At 38.2% G+C, this 15,785-nt stretch overlaps 1 protein-coding gene across 1 annotated transcript in view; it reads right to left on the minus strand.

The window, feature by feature from the left end:
* Window positions 1-13,212: 13,212 nt before the first annotated feature.
* LOC118403583 (leishmanolysin-like peptidase) overlaps window positions 13,213-15,785 on the minus strand; it is a 34,386-nt gene continuing 31,813 nt past the window's right edge. Inside the window, exon 19 of the mRNA XM_035802329.1 lies at window positions 13,213-15,238. Within this exon, the coding sequence (XP_035658222.1) occupies window positions 15,120-15,238 (119 nt within the window). The 3' untranslated portion in view covers window positions 13,213-15,119. The remainder of the gene's footprint in view (window positions 15,239-15,785) is intronic.

Genomic DNA, 15,785 nt, shown 5'->3' on the forward strand with positions numbered 1-15,785 from the left:
TTTGATATTGGAGAAGAACACCCTGCAGTCTAGTCACGTATGATGTCATACGGGTCTGAGCTTCCTGTGGAGTTTAATGTGTCTGTGGGTCAAATTACCAAGCAGAGCATGAGAAAGGTCACTACATGGGGTATGCTTCTATATTGCAGTTGCACTGGCCCAAGAAATATACTTCAAGACCTTCATCATGTATGTTCGGCCTGTGCTTAACAGGTTGCTTGTTCGAGGAAAGTTAGAAGATGAAGGAAACATGGGATCGTCGACCTGTCCAATAGAATATGCATCAGTCAGAATCTGATGAACTATTTCTAAGCGTTAAGCAGATAACGTTCGACAGTCTCTATCTTATTGTTCTGCAGTAGTTGTTGTTTTTATATACATCTTGTGCCTCCAAAACAAACTTCCTCTGTAACAACACGTTTTGTCATTTCCATGGAAGCAAATCATCCTTTTTCATAACCCACCTCTTAGGAGGAAGTTCCACGCTGAAAGCTACTTTCCTAGGACTGCATCGTTATGGAAGAAGCTTCGACGGAATTGCGTCCCTGTGGGGTACAATCTAAAACTTTTCGAGTCAAGGGTAAACGAACATCTGTCTTCAGAATCCAGTACTGTAATCCCATGAGCCCCAAGTGGACCCATGAGCCTTGTTATGTGGTGAACCATAAGTAGAAAATAAAATCGCTGTCATACGACGTTGTGATACTGGTATAACTAAGAAAACAAGCATCAATTGGCTATTTGTGGGTTGGAAAATGAATTTGGGAGTATAGACCGTTTTATGTTAAAAAGGGAACTTTAAAGGGTCATTTGAGGCCGTAGCAAAGGTTCGATGTTACCTCATTGTCTTTTCCACATTATAAAAGTTGTTCCGTAAAAGGTCTCTGATATGACGTTTTTTCGTGAACTACTAGAGACGCCGGTGAAGGAGGTTAATCGTTGCTCTTATTCGCATTCTGTAACAGTATGGAACACGACATCATTACCGTGAAAATGCCCACCGCGCAATGGGATTTCAGTTTAGGAGCATGTGGAAGACATGTGGCGCCAGATCTGGCGACGGTGGTGCAAATAGCTAGTGTTTATGTTACAAAAATGGAACTATAAAGAGTCATTTGAGGCCATTGCAGCAGTAGGTTGTTATCTTATCGTCTATTCCATATCATAGGAAGCCGTTTTATGTTAAAAAGGGAACTTTATAGGGTCATTTGAGGCCGTAGCGAAGGTTCGATGTTACCTCATTGTCTTTTCCACATTATAAGTACTAGGCATTTTATGTTAAAAAATAAACTTTGAAGGGCCATTTGAGGCCTGTAGCGAAGGTAAGTTGTTACCGTATAGTCTATGCCATATTATAGGAAGGCAGATGCAGAGCCCATACGTCTCTATGCACTGACTTTAACCTCTCCCACTCACATTACAAGTATGTACATTTAGACCCTTGTACTCCGGGTTGGATAAGGAGGGTCATGTTAAGTGCCTTTTCCAAGGACACATCGTCTAGCCAGAATTGCCAGGAAGCCAACCCGTAAACTGTTTCAATTCCGTGTCATATCCATTAGACAATTAAGCGTCTCCAGTCTCCCATGAGGTCATATTCCCCTTTGACCATATTCTCTCCTGTCCCATCATATTACCCTCTCAAATATAGACAGACTAAATGATTTACTTTTTCAATAAAACTTATCATCGGATTTCAAGATGTCCGGGGTTAGCAACAGTCGTGTTGGCTGTTAGCAGACCAAGACATGTCGACATGGAACTTCCTTTAACGAACCAGCTCTCTCACGAATGCCTATCGGATGCAAAGCAGGGAGTCCAATTGCCAATTTCAAAATGAAAGCGCCAAGGACTCCAGGAAGATCCCGACTGTGCGGACTTGGATAATGTCAAGGCACAAGTTCTCTATAGAGGTACTGATTAACTTCTGGAACCTTCTGCCATACACTATAAAGACTTCAAACTTTCAACCCCAAATGTAAAACTTGGTCTGACCTCTGACATTCTAATAATGAGTTACTGGGGCAAACTGGACTATGACTTGTATCATTATTATCGTTAGTTTTATCGTTATCTTTTTCTTCATTGTTTACACCATTATTATCACCATTATATATCTATCATTGTATGTTGTCAATCTTTATTTGCATGTGGCTGTATGTACACGCATGTACATTACTTATTATCTATTTGTAAAGCAGGACCTCACTGGAAAGCACGTCCGACAGTTACTAAGAAATGGCAGAAAATATAAATAAAAAATAGATAAGAACTAAAAGGACACCTGTTATTTCTATATAATGCATTCAAAACCAGCTAAGGACTTCACTGAATGCAAGGTACTAGCTCTAACTTATGTAGATTCTACTAATATCGACCTTCAACTTACCGTTACCCAGCCAGAGGATTTTATTTGGGATTCACGTAAGCCCGTTGACTGACTTTATCTTCGTGCATCAAAGACGCTTCTTACAGCTGATAGCATTTTAAAAGAGTTGAAGATGGATTATAATCTTTCATTTCAGCATCGGATGTAACATCCATTGGCATAATACCGGCCGGTTTTCTGCAATTTCTCAAGCAATGCTAATTTGGCAAATGATCAACGTATCATTTTCTCCAGTTACATGTTGCTGTTACAGCTTACCTTTGCCACTTCTTCTGTGTATATTATTTTGTCTCTCTTGTCCTGCTATAATCATAATATCGTAATTGGAACACACCGCGGAATTGCACGGAGAACGGGCGCGTGGTTGGAAGGGGGTGCAATAATACCGGCCGAACGAAACACGGCACAATTAACTGCCGCTATGTACCTTTATACATCCTCTGTTGTTCCTTCCTTTCCAGTTAGTAGTTGCACAAAACAAAAACCTGCATGAGCATACAAAAAGTCATGAGAAAATGGGCGTATACTGACAAGAATTTTCATTTAATTTTGGTCCGTCACAACCGCTATGACGTGAAACTTGACTGCTGGCGTAGCATTAAAAATGGCGGGAAAATGGCGGCGTACGTTCAATTTGACCCATTCAGCCGTAGATCCGGGCGATAATGCAACGGTTCTTCACACTTTTACACGAGTTGTAGGTCACCGAAAGAATTTCAAGATTGCTGTTGAATCATGCTCGTCTTGTGCCGTGAGCACGTGTGATTATTATCTACAAATCTGGCGATGAACGTGACAGTGTGTTTGTCCCACGACGAGCTCGCCTGCCCCGAAAATGAACTGAAAACTTTTGGCCTTGTTGTCTTCGAATGAATAGTTATCGATGCTTTGTAAATGATGTATTGGACACCTAGATGTCTGAAGTGTGCATACCTCAGAAATAACTATTGTTGCATGTGTAAATCTCTTTAAATTCCATTATTTTTTATCGGCCGGTATAAGTCTTACGGCCGGTATTATGCCAATGCATGTTATACTTATGACGTCTAGTATGCTATGACGACTTTTATCAAGATAAGATCCTTTTACTCCGGGTTGGATAAGGAGTGTCATGTTAAGTGCCTTTTCCAAGGACACATCGTCTAGCCAGAATTGCCAGGAAGCCAACCCGTGAACCGTTTCAATCCCGTGTCATATCCATTAGACAATCAAGCGTCTCCAGTCTTCCATGAGGTCATATTTCCCTTTGACCATATTCTCTCCTGTCTCATCATATTACCCTCTGAAATATAGAGTGACTGACTAAATTATTTACTTTTTCAATAAAACTTATCATCGGATTTCAAGATGTCCGGGGTTAGCAACAGTCATGTTGACTGTTAGCAGACCCAGACATGTCGACATGGAACTTCCTTTAACGAACCACCTCTCTCACGAATGCCTATCGGATGCAAAGCAGGGAGTCCAATTGCCAATTTCAAAATGAAAGCGCCAAGGACTCCAGGAAGATCCCGACTGTGCGGACTTGAATAATGTCAAGGCACAAGTTCTCTATAGAGGTACTAATTAACTTCTGGAACCTTCTGCCATACACTATAAAGACTTCAAACTTTCAACCCCAAATGTAAAACTTGGTCTGACCTCTGACATTCTAATAATGAGTTACTGGAGCGAACTGGACTATGACTTGTATCATTATTATCGTTAGTTTTATCGTTATCTTTTTCTTCATTGTTTACACCATTATTATCACCATTATATATCTATCATTGTATGTTGTCAATCTTTATTTGCATGTGGCTGTATGTACACGTACATTACTTATTATCTATTTGTAACGCAGGACCCAACTGGAAAGCACGGACAGTTACTAAATAATGGCAGAAAATATAAATAAAAAATAGATAAAAACTAAAAGGACACCTGTTATTTCTATATAATGTATTCAAAAACAGCTAAGGACTTCACTGAATGCAAGGTACTAGCTCTAACTTATGTAGATTCTACTAATATCGACCTTCAACTTACCGTTACCCAGCCAGAGGATTTTATTTGGGATTCACGTAAGCCCGTTGACTGACTTTATCTTCGTGCATCGAAGACACTTCTTACAGCTGATAACATTTTAAAAGAGTTGAGGATGGATTATAATTTTTCATTTCAGCATCGGATGTATACTTATGACGTCTAGTACGCTATGACGACTTTTATAAAGATAAGATCTTTTACTCAGTAAAGTTTCTTTTATTGTGATAATTCATTCGACGTAGAGTATTAATTTTACTTAGGATGGGGCTTCAACACCAACATCTGCAAACCAAAATAACAGTCTGAACTACTGTACGTCGTAGGCTGCGTTTCACAATCTTGTACACTGTCATGGAGAGACTGGGACCCCAAGAGCTTTCAACCTTCCTCATCTAAGTATGGAGACTGATTTGTAAAACATGAGAAGTACCGATAAGAGCTCAGTGTTTTCTGTTACTTTGCATAGAAACCAGACACCTTCAACTGCATGGTAACTGAGTTCTCAGTGCTCTAATGATAGAACCACGTTGGTGCATATTCATGCATGAACAGAATTAATATGTTCGCAATTCTCCTGACTTTAGGAGCATTTTTCACCATGCTTCTAGAGACCAAAATGGTGGAAGAGCTGTCAGAAGCATGATGTTACCAGGGTATGATCATTATCAATCTACATGTCACAAAGCAAAGAACCCTGCTTAAAAAAACACAGAGAACCGGAATACCAATGAATACATTACACAGAAAAGCCTTGTGTGATTGCCTATTCAGACATTTTAAAAGCAAAAAAGCAAGTGCGATACTGCAGAATAATTGCACCGCGTAGGAACAGTTGAAAAATAGTCGCTATTTTCGATACTGAATACGGACGGTTGAACCGTCAATCTGCCTGATTGGCGTGAATTATCCCCACTGACGTCCATGTAATATAAAAGACGCCGTTTTATTCATTTCATAACAGAGATGGTAACAAAAACCGTTAGTGAGATTTGTGCACGTGTACTGAACAGAACCTTATTCAATTGGCATAGTTCATTCTACTTGAAAGCCATAGTACCTTATTCAGTCGTGAGGTAACTAGGTGGCAATACAATTACTTGGTACTGATAATGATGAGAAAAAATAATGGTTTTTCTAGTCATGTATCTAGTACATAGATGCAGTAGTCTAACACTGACGACATAATATAGAATTGGCCGCTCACCAGAGTTCTAATAGGGACGCTTGAAACGCCATTCTCTTCTTTGCAAACTCCGATGAGAACTAAGTTTCCTGCCTATTCACAAACTGGACAGACACGGAAAAAGAATAGATGTGTGCACTGCCATGAACAGGAAAATAGTTTTGAATCACTCTATAGCTAGTAGAATAGACACATGTATTAACATATGCCCCGTGCAAAGCAACGTCCTTCATTTATAAACAACAACCATTATTGTGCACATCTTATGCAACGGATGCAGTGGAGGATTGAATGCATTTTCTTAACTGCGTCGAGCTCATTATGAGTATCTAATGTCACATTCTGTAAAAGAGGGACACATCAGCTAGATATTTGCTATAAAACAAGGATGACATCCACTTAGCATCAACACCATGCACACAACTTAATCCTCTTCAACTCCAGATCCAGTGCTAAAACTTCTTGGTCTACCCTGTACTTTGCAGTTATAAACTTGAAGGAAGTCAGGCAGATAATTGACTACCTCCTTGCCTAATGAAAGAATCACTGGGGCTTCCCCATAAATCCAGGCTATTTAAAAAAGGAATCATCAGGACTTAATGTACTTTGGTAGGTCCCCAGTTGTTGAACTTCGTTTTGATCGGTGGCCAAGTTCTGAGCCATCTAAACCAGGCGAACGATGCGGTAGAGTAATGATAGCATTTCGTTCTCTTTCCGAATTGATATCAATGTGAAGGCCACGCGCGAAAAAGTTTCCAAACTGTTATCGCCTTTTAAGAAAACCGCCTCAAAGTCTAGATCTTCAAAGGTCATCAATAGACTTCAGCATGTTAACGTTAAGCTAAGGGCACAACCCACCGTACATGCACGTCCATACAAAGGTGCAACAAGGTCAATGCCCTGGTGCTAGAATGAAGCAACGACTGTTGTCGAACAAACTAATTTTGGAGCGACACGCATAACAAGCCAAATTCATTACTTGAAAAACAGAAACGTGGAGGTACAAAGCGCAATTAGTACGCGGTAAGAGGTTGTGCTAAGTACTATTTAGTACTACTAATCATTGAAAACCGAATGTTCCCTATAGACAGACCCTTGGTGAATCAGCTTATGGGATTAGAAAAGGTCAAATGGTTAAAGTTTATTAGGATTAAGAAGAGTTAAAAGTAATTCATGCATTCCTTATCACAAGACGAAGTTGAAGAACAGCCCACTGTCCATACAGCTTCATAAAGGCTATAAGGATTTTACCTTGCCACCAAGAAATGAGGGATCATTAAATGTCATTGACCTGGTAGTTTGAAGGGGGAGACATTATTGGGTGAGCTGCCGTAGGAGTGACAAGCAGAACAAGATGATTTTTGTGCATCAGGAAAATTGGTGTGCAACTGCTGCAGTTTAAAACAATCATAGAACTCCAAACATTTGAGATTAACAGGATCCAAAATGAACAAAGAACAAGAAATTCATGAAGTTTTGCAAATTTCACAAAGCACAATGCACTGCTAATAGCCCTTGAAAATTTCCGACGATCTTTACTTCATTAACAAAGGACTACCTAAAAGGTAAAGCGGGGAAATGAATGTCAATTCCCTGGTTCTTTTATGAAACAGCATCTTTCGAATCATAGAGCTTTGGAGTGACGACCATTACAAGCCCTTTGTCATGGACTACGAGGGGCGTGCAATTAGTAATGGTCCTGACCCATTTCCCATAGCAGGAGATTAATGAAACTTGGCACAGTTATTAGTCTTTCTCTTCATAGGAATCACCCAGAGTTATGCATTTCTCCCATCGTTTGATGCAGCTCTGGACACCGATTTTGTAGGACACCCCAGGTTGGTCCTCCAACTGATGCCTCATCAATGGCACAAGAGGGACGACCAGGTCTGGAAGCTGTTTCCACAGACTTCCAGCCACATTTGAATTCAGGATGCCAGCGTTTTACAAGGTCATATGATGGGGCATCATCACCATAAGTTTCATTTATTTCATCAAAAGTCTTCTTTGGTGTGCGTCCTTTCAAATACAAAAACCGGATCACTGCGCGACACTCAACTGGTTCCATTTCACACCTGGTCCATTTCGCACCTGACTAAGTTCAAACACCAGTAAATCAGAAACCACAATTAGTTCAGAGCTGTCTTTTGCAACATAACCCATAGAGATATGAATTATTACACATACAAAATTTCATTTAGATCAGACAACTGGAAGTGGGTCAGGACCATTACTTATTGCACGCCCCTCGTAGCAAGTACGTTTGCATCATTATTACTACTCACTGCATTTAGCCCCAATGGGGCATGAATATGCAATAAACTTCATTGTCATTGTCATTGTCATTACTACTAATAGAAAACCAAATAGAAAGTTGCTTTTAGCTTTTACTCATAAATGATCGAAATAACATTAAAATTAAAACCAAGGGGGTCTTCAAATCCGACTGGACTGTCTATGCCCAGTGCATAACAACTTGGCGAGAGCTACAGTAACTGTATCCATCATACATCAGCAAATCATACCAGCAAACGTCTGATTGTCTTGCAGGAATAAACTTAAGGTATGAAGAAGAATCTATCTTTATTGTGGACTGTCTGTAGCACCTCAAAAAGATTAAAAACATTTAACGTTTACCATTTTACGAAGAGAGAGAGAGAGAGAGAATATTTGCTCACACAAATTTACAAGGACGATAATGTCATTGCCCTGTCACGTTTATGCAACAGCGCCTCTTGAATCATCTGTATTTGGAGCGACAGGCATAAGAAGCTACAAATGTAGTTTACTGATAGAGCAACAATAGAGTTGGTTTGAAAATTGCCATAATTACTACAAATCAACCGGATATTCCTTGGAGCTTGAGATTTAAAGTGCTTGAAACTAAGATAAAAGGATGAGGTTTGTGAGTTATTCATAGGACATTTATAGGTAAATCGTAATGTTTCATTACTGCCTATACGGGCTGAATGAGGTACTGAAGATCACAGTCCTTAATTGGTAGCGTCAGATAAGAATTCTAACCTTGGAGCTTAAAATAGGCTCACATGCATGGAGAATAGCTTACAGAAATGGCAATCCAAATAAAGTAAATTTAAAGTAAAAATTATTTACATTTCAGTTGGTGCTGTTCGTGTTTGCTCTCAACAAGTCATTCATAACACTCAAATTAAGGCATTCAGAGTTCCCGAAACAGAAAAAGATCAACGTATAGCTATGCATTGAGGTATGAACATGCTAAGAGCTCAAACCTGGTATCTAGGAAACAAGCATTTCGAGTAGCCAGGACATCAACGATGCTTTCTCAGTACTTAGAGCAATAATAATTAATTTTTGTTGTGTGCGACATAGCCATAGGAGCAGAAGCTGGCTTCCTTGACCAAGTTATTGGCGTTTTGTTCACATACCAAACGTTCCTTGAGACAATGTACTTATTTTCACCGAAACTTTTCTTTGTTTTTATTCTAAATGTGTGTGCTTGTGGCAATCGTTGTGTTAATAATGCATTGCAAACTTGTAAATACTAAACGTCTTTGAGAATCATGTAGACTATCCGCCATTGGCCTTACGTCTTACATTGTTTACGTGAACGCATACTTATTTTATGTATCGGTACAATAGAGGTGATGTAACTCTCCCACGAGACTGCGCGGTTTTACGTCGTTATCCGGTCCTCGGATCCGTAATAACCCTGGCACGGCGTAACGCCGATGTTGTGTGGGTGGCCAGGAAATTATCCGAGCTGCAGCAAATCTCATTTGCAGCCAGCTAGCCATCTTATCGTCCCTCTAAATTACTGCTATCCTGCCTTACTTTAAGCCATAAGTACCACCTGTAGCCAACGGGCGCTTCCTTTAACTGAACCAAACTTTGTAATTTGTTTCATCGTCGTATATGCCGATGTAACTGATTTGAGCTTTGGGCAAGGTAACATCTGAATTATCTTTCACCGTAGCCTAAGGCGAATTCATGATTGGAAGGAAATGCTTTGTAATAGCCAAGAGCCACACGGTCCTTTGTACATCGGTTCCCTTCTTTTATAATGAATGGATAGATGGATGAATGAATGTTTCTTTGTTGTCTTAAGCAGAAAGTGCACATTTGCACATATCTATATTACAAGACATCAAGGGAGATTTCCAGCCTTGGGTGTATTTTGCATGGTTGTCAAGACTACAAAGTAAAAATTGAAATTAGGTTTTGTTCAGCATAGCGGCTTTCAGCACTACACCTTATGATGTGCCGTGTAAGAAAATTATTGCTGTGGACAACATACCACACAACTTCTGTAACTGGCAGCCTTTCAAATTACTGCACACGTCTTTAAAGTTAAATCATGAAGGTGATTACAGCGCAGCGGACTGTGGATGTAAAATGATATTGATGCAGTGGAGATGGCGCCACCAGCAAGACAAGTCTGAAATCATAGTAGTAATGGTGGCAATTTTTCATCCTTGTCATCTGGGGAGTAATTTCAAAACACGTCACCTCCAGCTAACAGAAAAAGGAGCAAATAGGGTTATTAAGGATGTGCACTTTTGTAGCTGTAGAAGGAACTTTCAGTTCATCACCAAGTCACTGAAAGGCCTGAGGGGCATTCCCTGTAGAGTTCTACCCACTACACACTCATTAAGAATGAAAGCAATCTTCATAGTGTCATGAAAACCACACATTCAGAAGCAATGAGATAAATGCACATTCAGCAGGAGGGGGAAGGTGATTTTAACATTGAAACAAGGACTACACATTGAGTAGAAAGCAATGGACTATTTCATAGTGTTCCACAGAATAGACATTAAGCACCAAGGAGAGGACCGTTCTTTATACTGTTCTGCAGACTCCACATTTAGCACCAAGGAGAGAACCATTCTTTAAAATGTTCCACAGACTACATATTCAGCACCAAGGAGAGAACCATTCTTCATAGTGTTCTACTGGCTAAGCATGCTGCATTAAGAGGAGGGCCCTTCTTCATAGTGATCAAAGGACTACACATTCAGCAAGATCATTTTTAACTGTTACATCAACATTCAGCACCAAAGAAGGGACCATTTCTCCACTGTTTTACAGACTAAAAAGTTTGTACCATGGATTGAACCATTCAGTGAAGTTCTAAAGACTAAACATTCCTATATAGCAACTGGGAGAGGACAATTCTTCATAGCAAAGGGACAACCATAAATTCAACATGAAGTAGAGCTAGAGGACCATTTAATAGTGTTCTACCAATGAAAAATTCGGCAAAGGAGAGCACTATTTTGCAGCATTTCAAAATATACACATTCAGAACATGGGGAAGGACCATTCTTTATGAATTTCTAAAGACTACAGACTCAGCACAAATTAAGTACCCATCCTTTTTACTGTTATATATACTGCACAAAACCCACTTCCGGACAAGGGATGCAAAATTTTCATTTTCGTCATCTAAATTTAGTTCTAGTGGGGAATCATGAAAAAAACTCAATCGAGCTGCTTCATTCTGTCAAGTATCATTTTGTAAGATAAGAATGCAATTGGGTGGAATGACCTTTGGGTTGTTTTTTCCCTCAACTACGCAAATTGGTTCTTTATCATGATGCTATTTGAGCTGGCATATTTGTGTCAGCACATTGTTTTTTTCACCTCATGTCTGGACAGTAGTTCCAGAAAGCAATGGGTGATCTTTCATGATATTTGTGCCATCAGGATTTTTTCCACTTTATGTTTGGAAAGTAGTTTCCCTATGCAATGAGTTTTTTAATTGGATGAAGGAAAAGCCAGCTTACCACAGCATACTTGTCTTCACACCGCAGAGGAAGAATTCGGATATGCCTGTCATAATTACATGTAAAAACATAATAGAACTGTCCCTACATTTACACAATATGTTTTTAATTTTGACAAGTAGACTGTAGCAATTCTTCCAAATATATATAAAATGACTGAGCAGAATATATACAAGTATGCCTAAATGCAAGAAGAATTTTAGCTACCTAGAATTCAAATATGCCAAATAAGGCCCCAATCCTATGCGCTTCACAAAATGTATTGACTTAAAAGACTACAATAGTCAATACACACAAAGCATTCAAATATTTGGCAATTCCTTTTTTATCTATGAAATTCATTGTGCGTTCATTTTAAGGTGCCTCCCTAATGAAATTGGTATAAACTTAATCTGACTTTGCTGAATGACAGTTCAAAACCTTTTCCGCAAAAAGGCAATGTCTTCCCTATGGCCACCTTACATCTGCTTGGTTTTTTACCCAGTCATTACCATAACTAAACTATACTATTAGGTTTGCCCTATAGTATTGTGTGTGAGGAAAAAAGAGCAACCCTATACATCTGCTTGGTTTCTGACCAGGCAATTAATTGAAATAATTTAACAATACCATCTGGCTCTCCCTATAGTATTTAGTGTGAGTAAAAAAGTCAGTTTTTGCTATCGCAAACCTGTAATTATTTGTATTTGCTTAAACAGTTTTAAGCTATGATTGGTTCACAGCTGTCTTATGCTCTGATTGGCTGCTGACAGAAAAAAATATAATAATGTTTATTGCAAATTCTTGCCCGCGGGCTAATTGCAGGTAATATGAGATATTCAGACAAATTAAAAAACAATATCAAAGGTGTCTACTCTAGTCTAAAACTAGTAAAAGATAACTCTAGGTCCTGGGTTATTGGGTTTGGCTCCTTTTTCAAGGACAGTGGAAGACAAAAGATCCCACCTTTTCTATTATGTGTGGGTTTTGTGAAGTTAGAAGGAGAATTGTTTTCTTTTTGTCGGTGAATGTTGAGAAGTTTGGATGGAATTTGGTGGCCTCTTCAAACAGCTATTTTCTTTCGTGATCATAGAAAGAGCAGTTTGACTTAAAATGTGTTTCGTCTTCTACCATGTTTGACGTGCACTGTTTGCACGTTCTTTTACATACAGGAAGCTTCTTGTAATAATAAACACACCAGTAAAAACAACATGTATTCCCATACAAGGAAAAATCACACACCAGATTCACAATATCAAAGATTTACTTCATCACAATCAAATGTATTTCCATCACAATATTCAACAGTGAGCAATCTTTACACAGCGATCAACACAGCACTCTTCACTGTACCCTTACACTGAAAACAACATTTTTTCTGATATGTGTAGGTTTGTGAGGATTTTACATCCATTTTCAGAGATTGAAAAAATCACAATATATATAAGATTCTTGTATCAAGATCGACAAAAGCAGCCATAGAAGAAGAACTCAGCAAGACTCGTCCACACACAAACAATAGAAATATTACAATAGTCTTGACAATATTTCATCCAGAGCAACATCATTGCTACAATGTGAAAACAAGCAACATATTCACCCTGAGAATGCATTAAAGGACTGTTCCTAAATTTTACGCAATATGTTTAAAATTTTGTCAAATAGACTGTAGCAATTCCTCCAAGTATAAAATGACTTAGCAGAATATATGTACATAATGCCTATCAAAATAAATGCAGTAGCAATGTATTGGATTCTTTGGAACATGTTCAAAAGGACTGAGACAATAGATGGTAACCTTATTGCTAGTTTTGCTGAGGATAAAAGAAACTGCAAATCACCTGAAAATTATTTTGAGTTCACATCAGGGCTGTCTCCACGACCAGTCCCTTTGTCCCAGAATGGAAATTTGCTTGTTGGGGTGGAATTTTTTTTACTTCATCCATCCCTAAAATCTTAAATTTCTGACATGAAACCGTTGAAAATCTATTTTCATGAGCTTAAAATGACATATTTCACAAGGAAAATCAACAACACGGGCAGTGAGTGGGATGGAAAAAAATTTAAAGCCGAGACAGCCCTAGTGGGCCACTAATTGTCCCAAGATGTGGTGTACTATTACTGTGTGGGTAGCCTATTTAGGCCTTGTCAAACCTCCAATTGCTATTACTCACTACAAAAAGCATAAAACATAGTAAGAACAAGAAAAATAACAATGGCTCGAAAATATCAACAGCTCCATACATGCGGTAACATTTCTTATGATTAAATTTTTTTGCTTAAAACATTGAAAAATTAATTGGATATGTTGACCAGCAACATAATCAAATAAGCACTTACTTGCAAGGAATCAACAATAAAACCAACCAGAGATCTAGACTTAAGAAAAATTACAGTAGTAAGATGTAAAGATAATATCTTGTTCATACTACGTATGCTTAATTCTGTTACATGCTGATTTTCTTGTCAAGCTGAATTTGATTTGGATCAAATTTTTTATCAGTATACAAAATCAAGCATCATCAACTTGGCATTCTCAACTAAAAGATGCAGAAAAAAGATGCTACAAAATGAAGTTCCTCCCATCATTTGTTCAAAGTATTGCTATGCATATGCATATGTCAATCTCTATTACGTTACTTGATTAATGCTCATGCATGAGGAAATTACAGATATATAATTAGCTACCATCTAAGGAGGTTAGTGAATGCTCAATCTTCATCTGTACAAAGTTTCAAGCAATATCTAATGAAAGAATTCAGATCTCTTGTATTTAGTAGAAATTAGCTATAAGTTAGTTCATAGATGAGACAAGGTACTATGCTTGCCAAATCATTGCAACTCTGAGTAACTATATGTCTCTCATTTGCACAGCAAAGAAAACATGTGTTGGAAACACAGCATATTATGCAAAATATTCTAAAAACAGAAATCCCCAACCCTGGGCAGTTTGGTACTTTGCAATTTAAGCAATTTTTCAATCTTTTGTCAGTCATGGTAATGTATTAAAGATATTATTGTGGAAAAACATTAATTGGTCTTCTTTTCAGGCAGTGGTGTGCCTAAATAGTAAATTGTAACTTTTAAGCTTTTGCTTAAGTTTTTTGATCCCTTAGTAATGTTTACAAAACTATCATTAATATTCTTCCTACAGTAATTCCTATCATGATATCACTGTGTTGTATTGCTGTAACACTTGGACAAACAATGGCACATATTGGGTTGATTGTAACACCCTGATTCAAATCTTGTTATTAGTGTACTTGTCCAATATTTCTGGTCATGATTACTAATTCTGTGACAGAACTCTATAGATGTCACATCTCTACTGGGAATGTAGAGGGGGTACATCAGTTTTTAAAAAACTGGCTCATGGACATTTTTATTCTACTCAAGGCCAAACCAATGTATTATCTTGATTCTTAGACTTGTGCATGGAAATAAACAAAAACAGAAATAGAAAAGAAAGATGGCTACCATGATAGAACCAAAATACTACCACAAGAGCTACAGAATCAGCATGATAGCGGGCTTTATATCTTACAAAATGATATTCCAGCTTTTGATGCCTTGACAAATGAAAAAAAATAGTAACTACAAAGACACGAACATTTTTAACTGCTCGACTGGAAGAGGAATTGATAAAAATTATGAAAATGGTACATGTGATCTTTTGTAATTCACCTTTTTTCGTTTTTTTTTTCAGGGAAAAAATCGGAGTGTTCAAGTCTAAGAACCTAGAAATTAAATTGGTGTGGCCTAACAGCAATGCCTAAGGAGTATTGCACAGTAGGATTCCAACCAAAAGTGGAATGAGGTTGAGGAACAACATTCCGAGAGTTGCTGTTCGACCAGACGACTCTGATACACTCTGAACAGTGCCGCAAGGGACTGGAGAACAAGGAACAAGTGTCAATGTTTTATCATAACGTAAGCCAAGAGAAGTAAAACCAACAGCCTATTTACACCGTGAAAAACTGGTGCTCACATCATTTTGAAGTTCTAGAGTGATTACCAAAAGTCCTAAAACAATAATCTTCTATGCTGCTACTAAGGAATAAGTTTGAAAGTCAAGCATTGCAACTAATAGTAGAGAATGATCAGGGATCATTGGAAAGTTAAAAGATAAAAATAATTGGCATATAATTTCACCACCATAATTCTATGAACTGGATATTTGAGCTAAAACAACAGGAAAAGAGCACCAAACATCATGAGATCAAATTGCTGTGGCGAAAGAATACTTTGTGCCATTCATACAAAAACAGCGCACAGAGAACAAGGTATCTAAACTACTATTACATGCATATCATAAAGCCTATTCTAAAACTTCATATTTTGTAGAATGTCAAAAAATGTATGTAATATGAGTGATTGCAATGATGTCACAGTGACGCAGTGGTAGCAGGTGTTTTGCAAAATATTGATTTACATATCA

Source organism: Branchiostoma floridae, chromosome 16 (genome assembly GCF_000003815.2).
Source record: "Branchiostoma floridae strain S238N-H82 chromosome 16, Bfl_VNyyK, whole genome shotgun sequence".
In the NCBI taxonomy this organism is placed as follows: Eukaryota; Metazoa; Chordata; class Leptocardii; order Amphioxiformes; family Branchiostomatidae; genus Branchiostoma; species Branchiostoma floridae.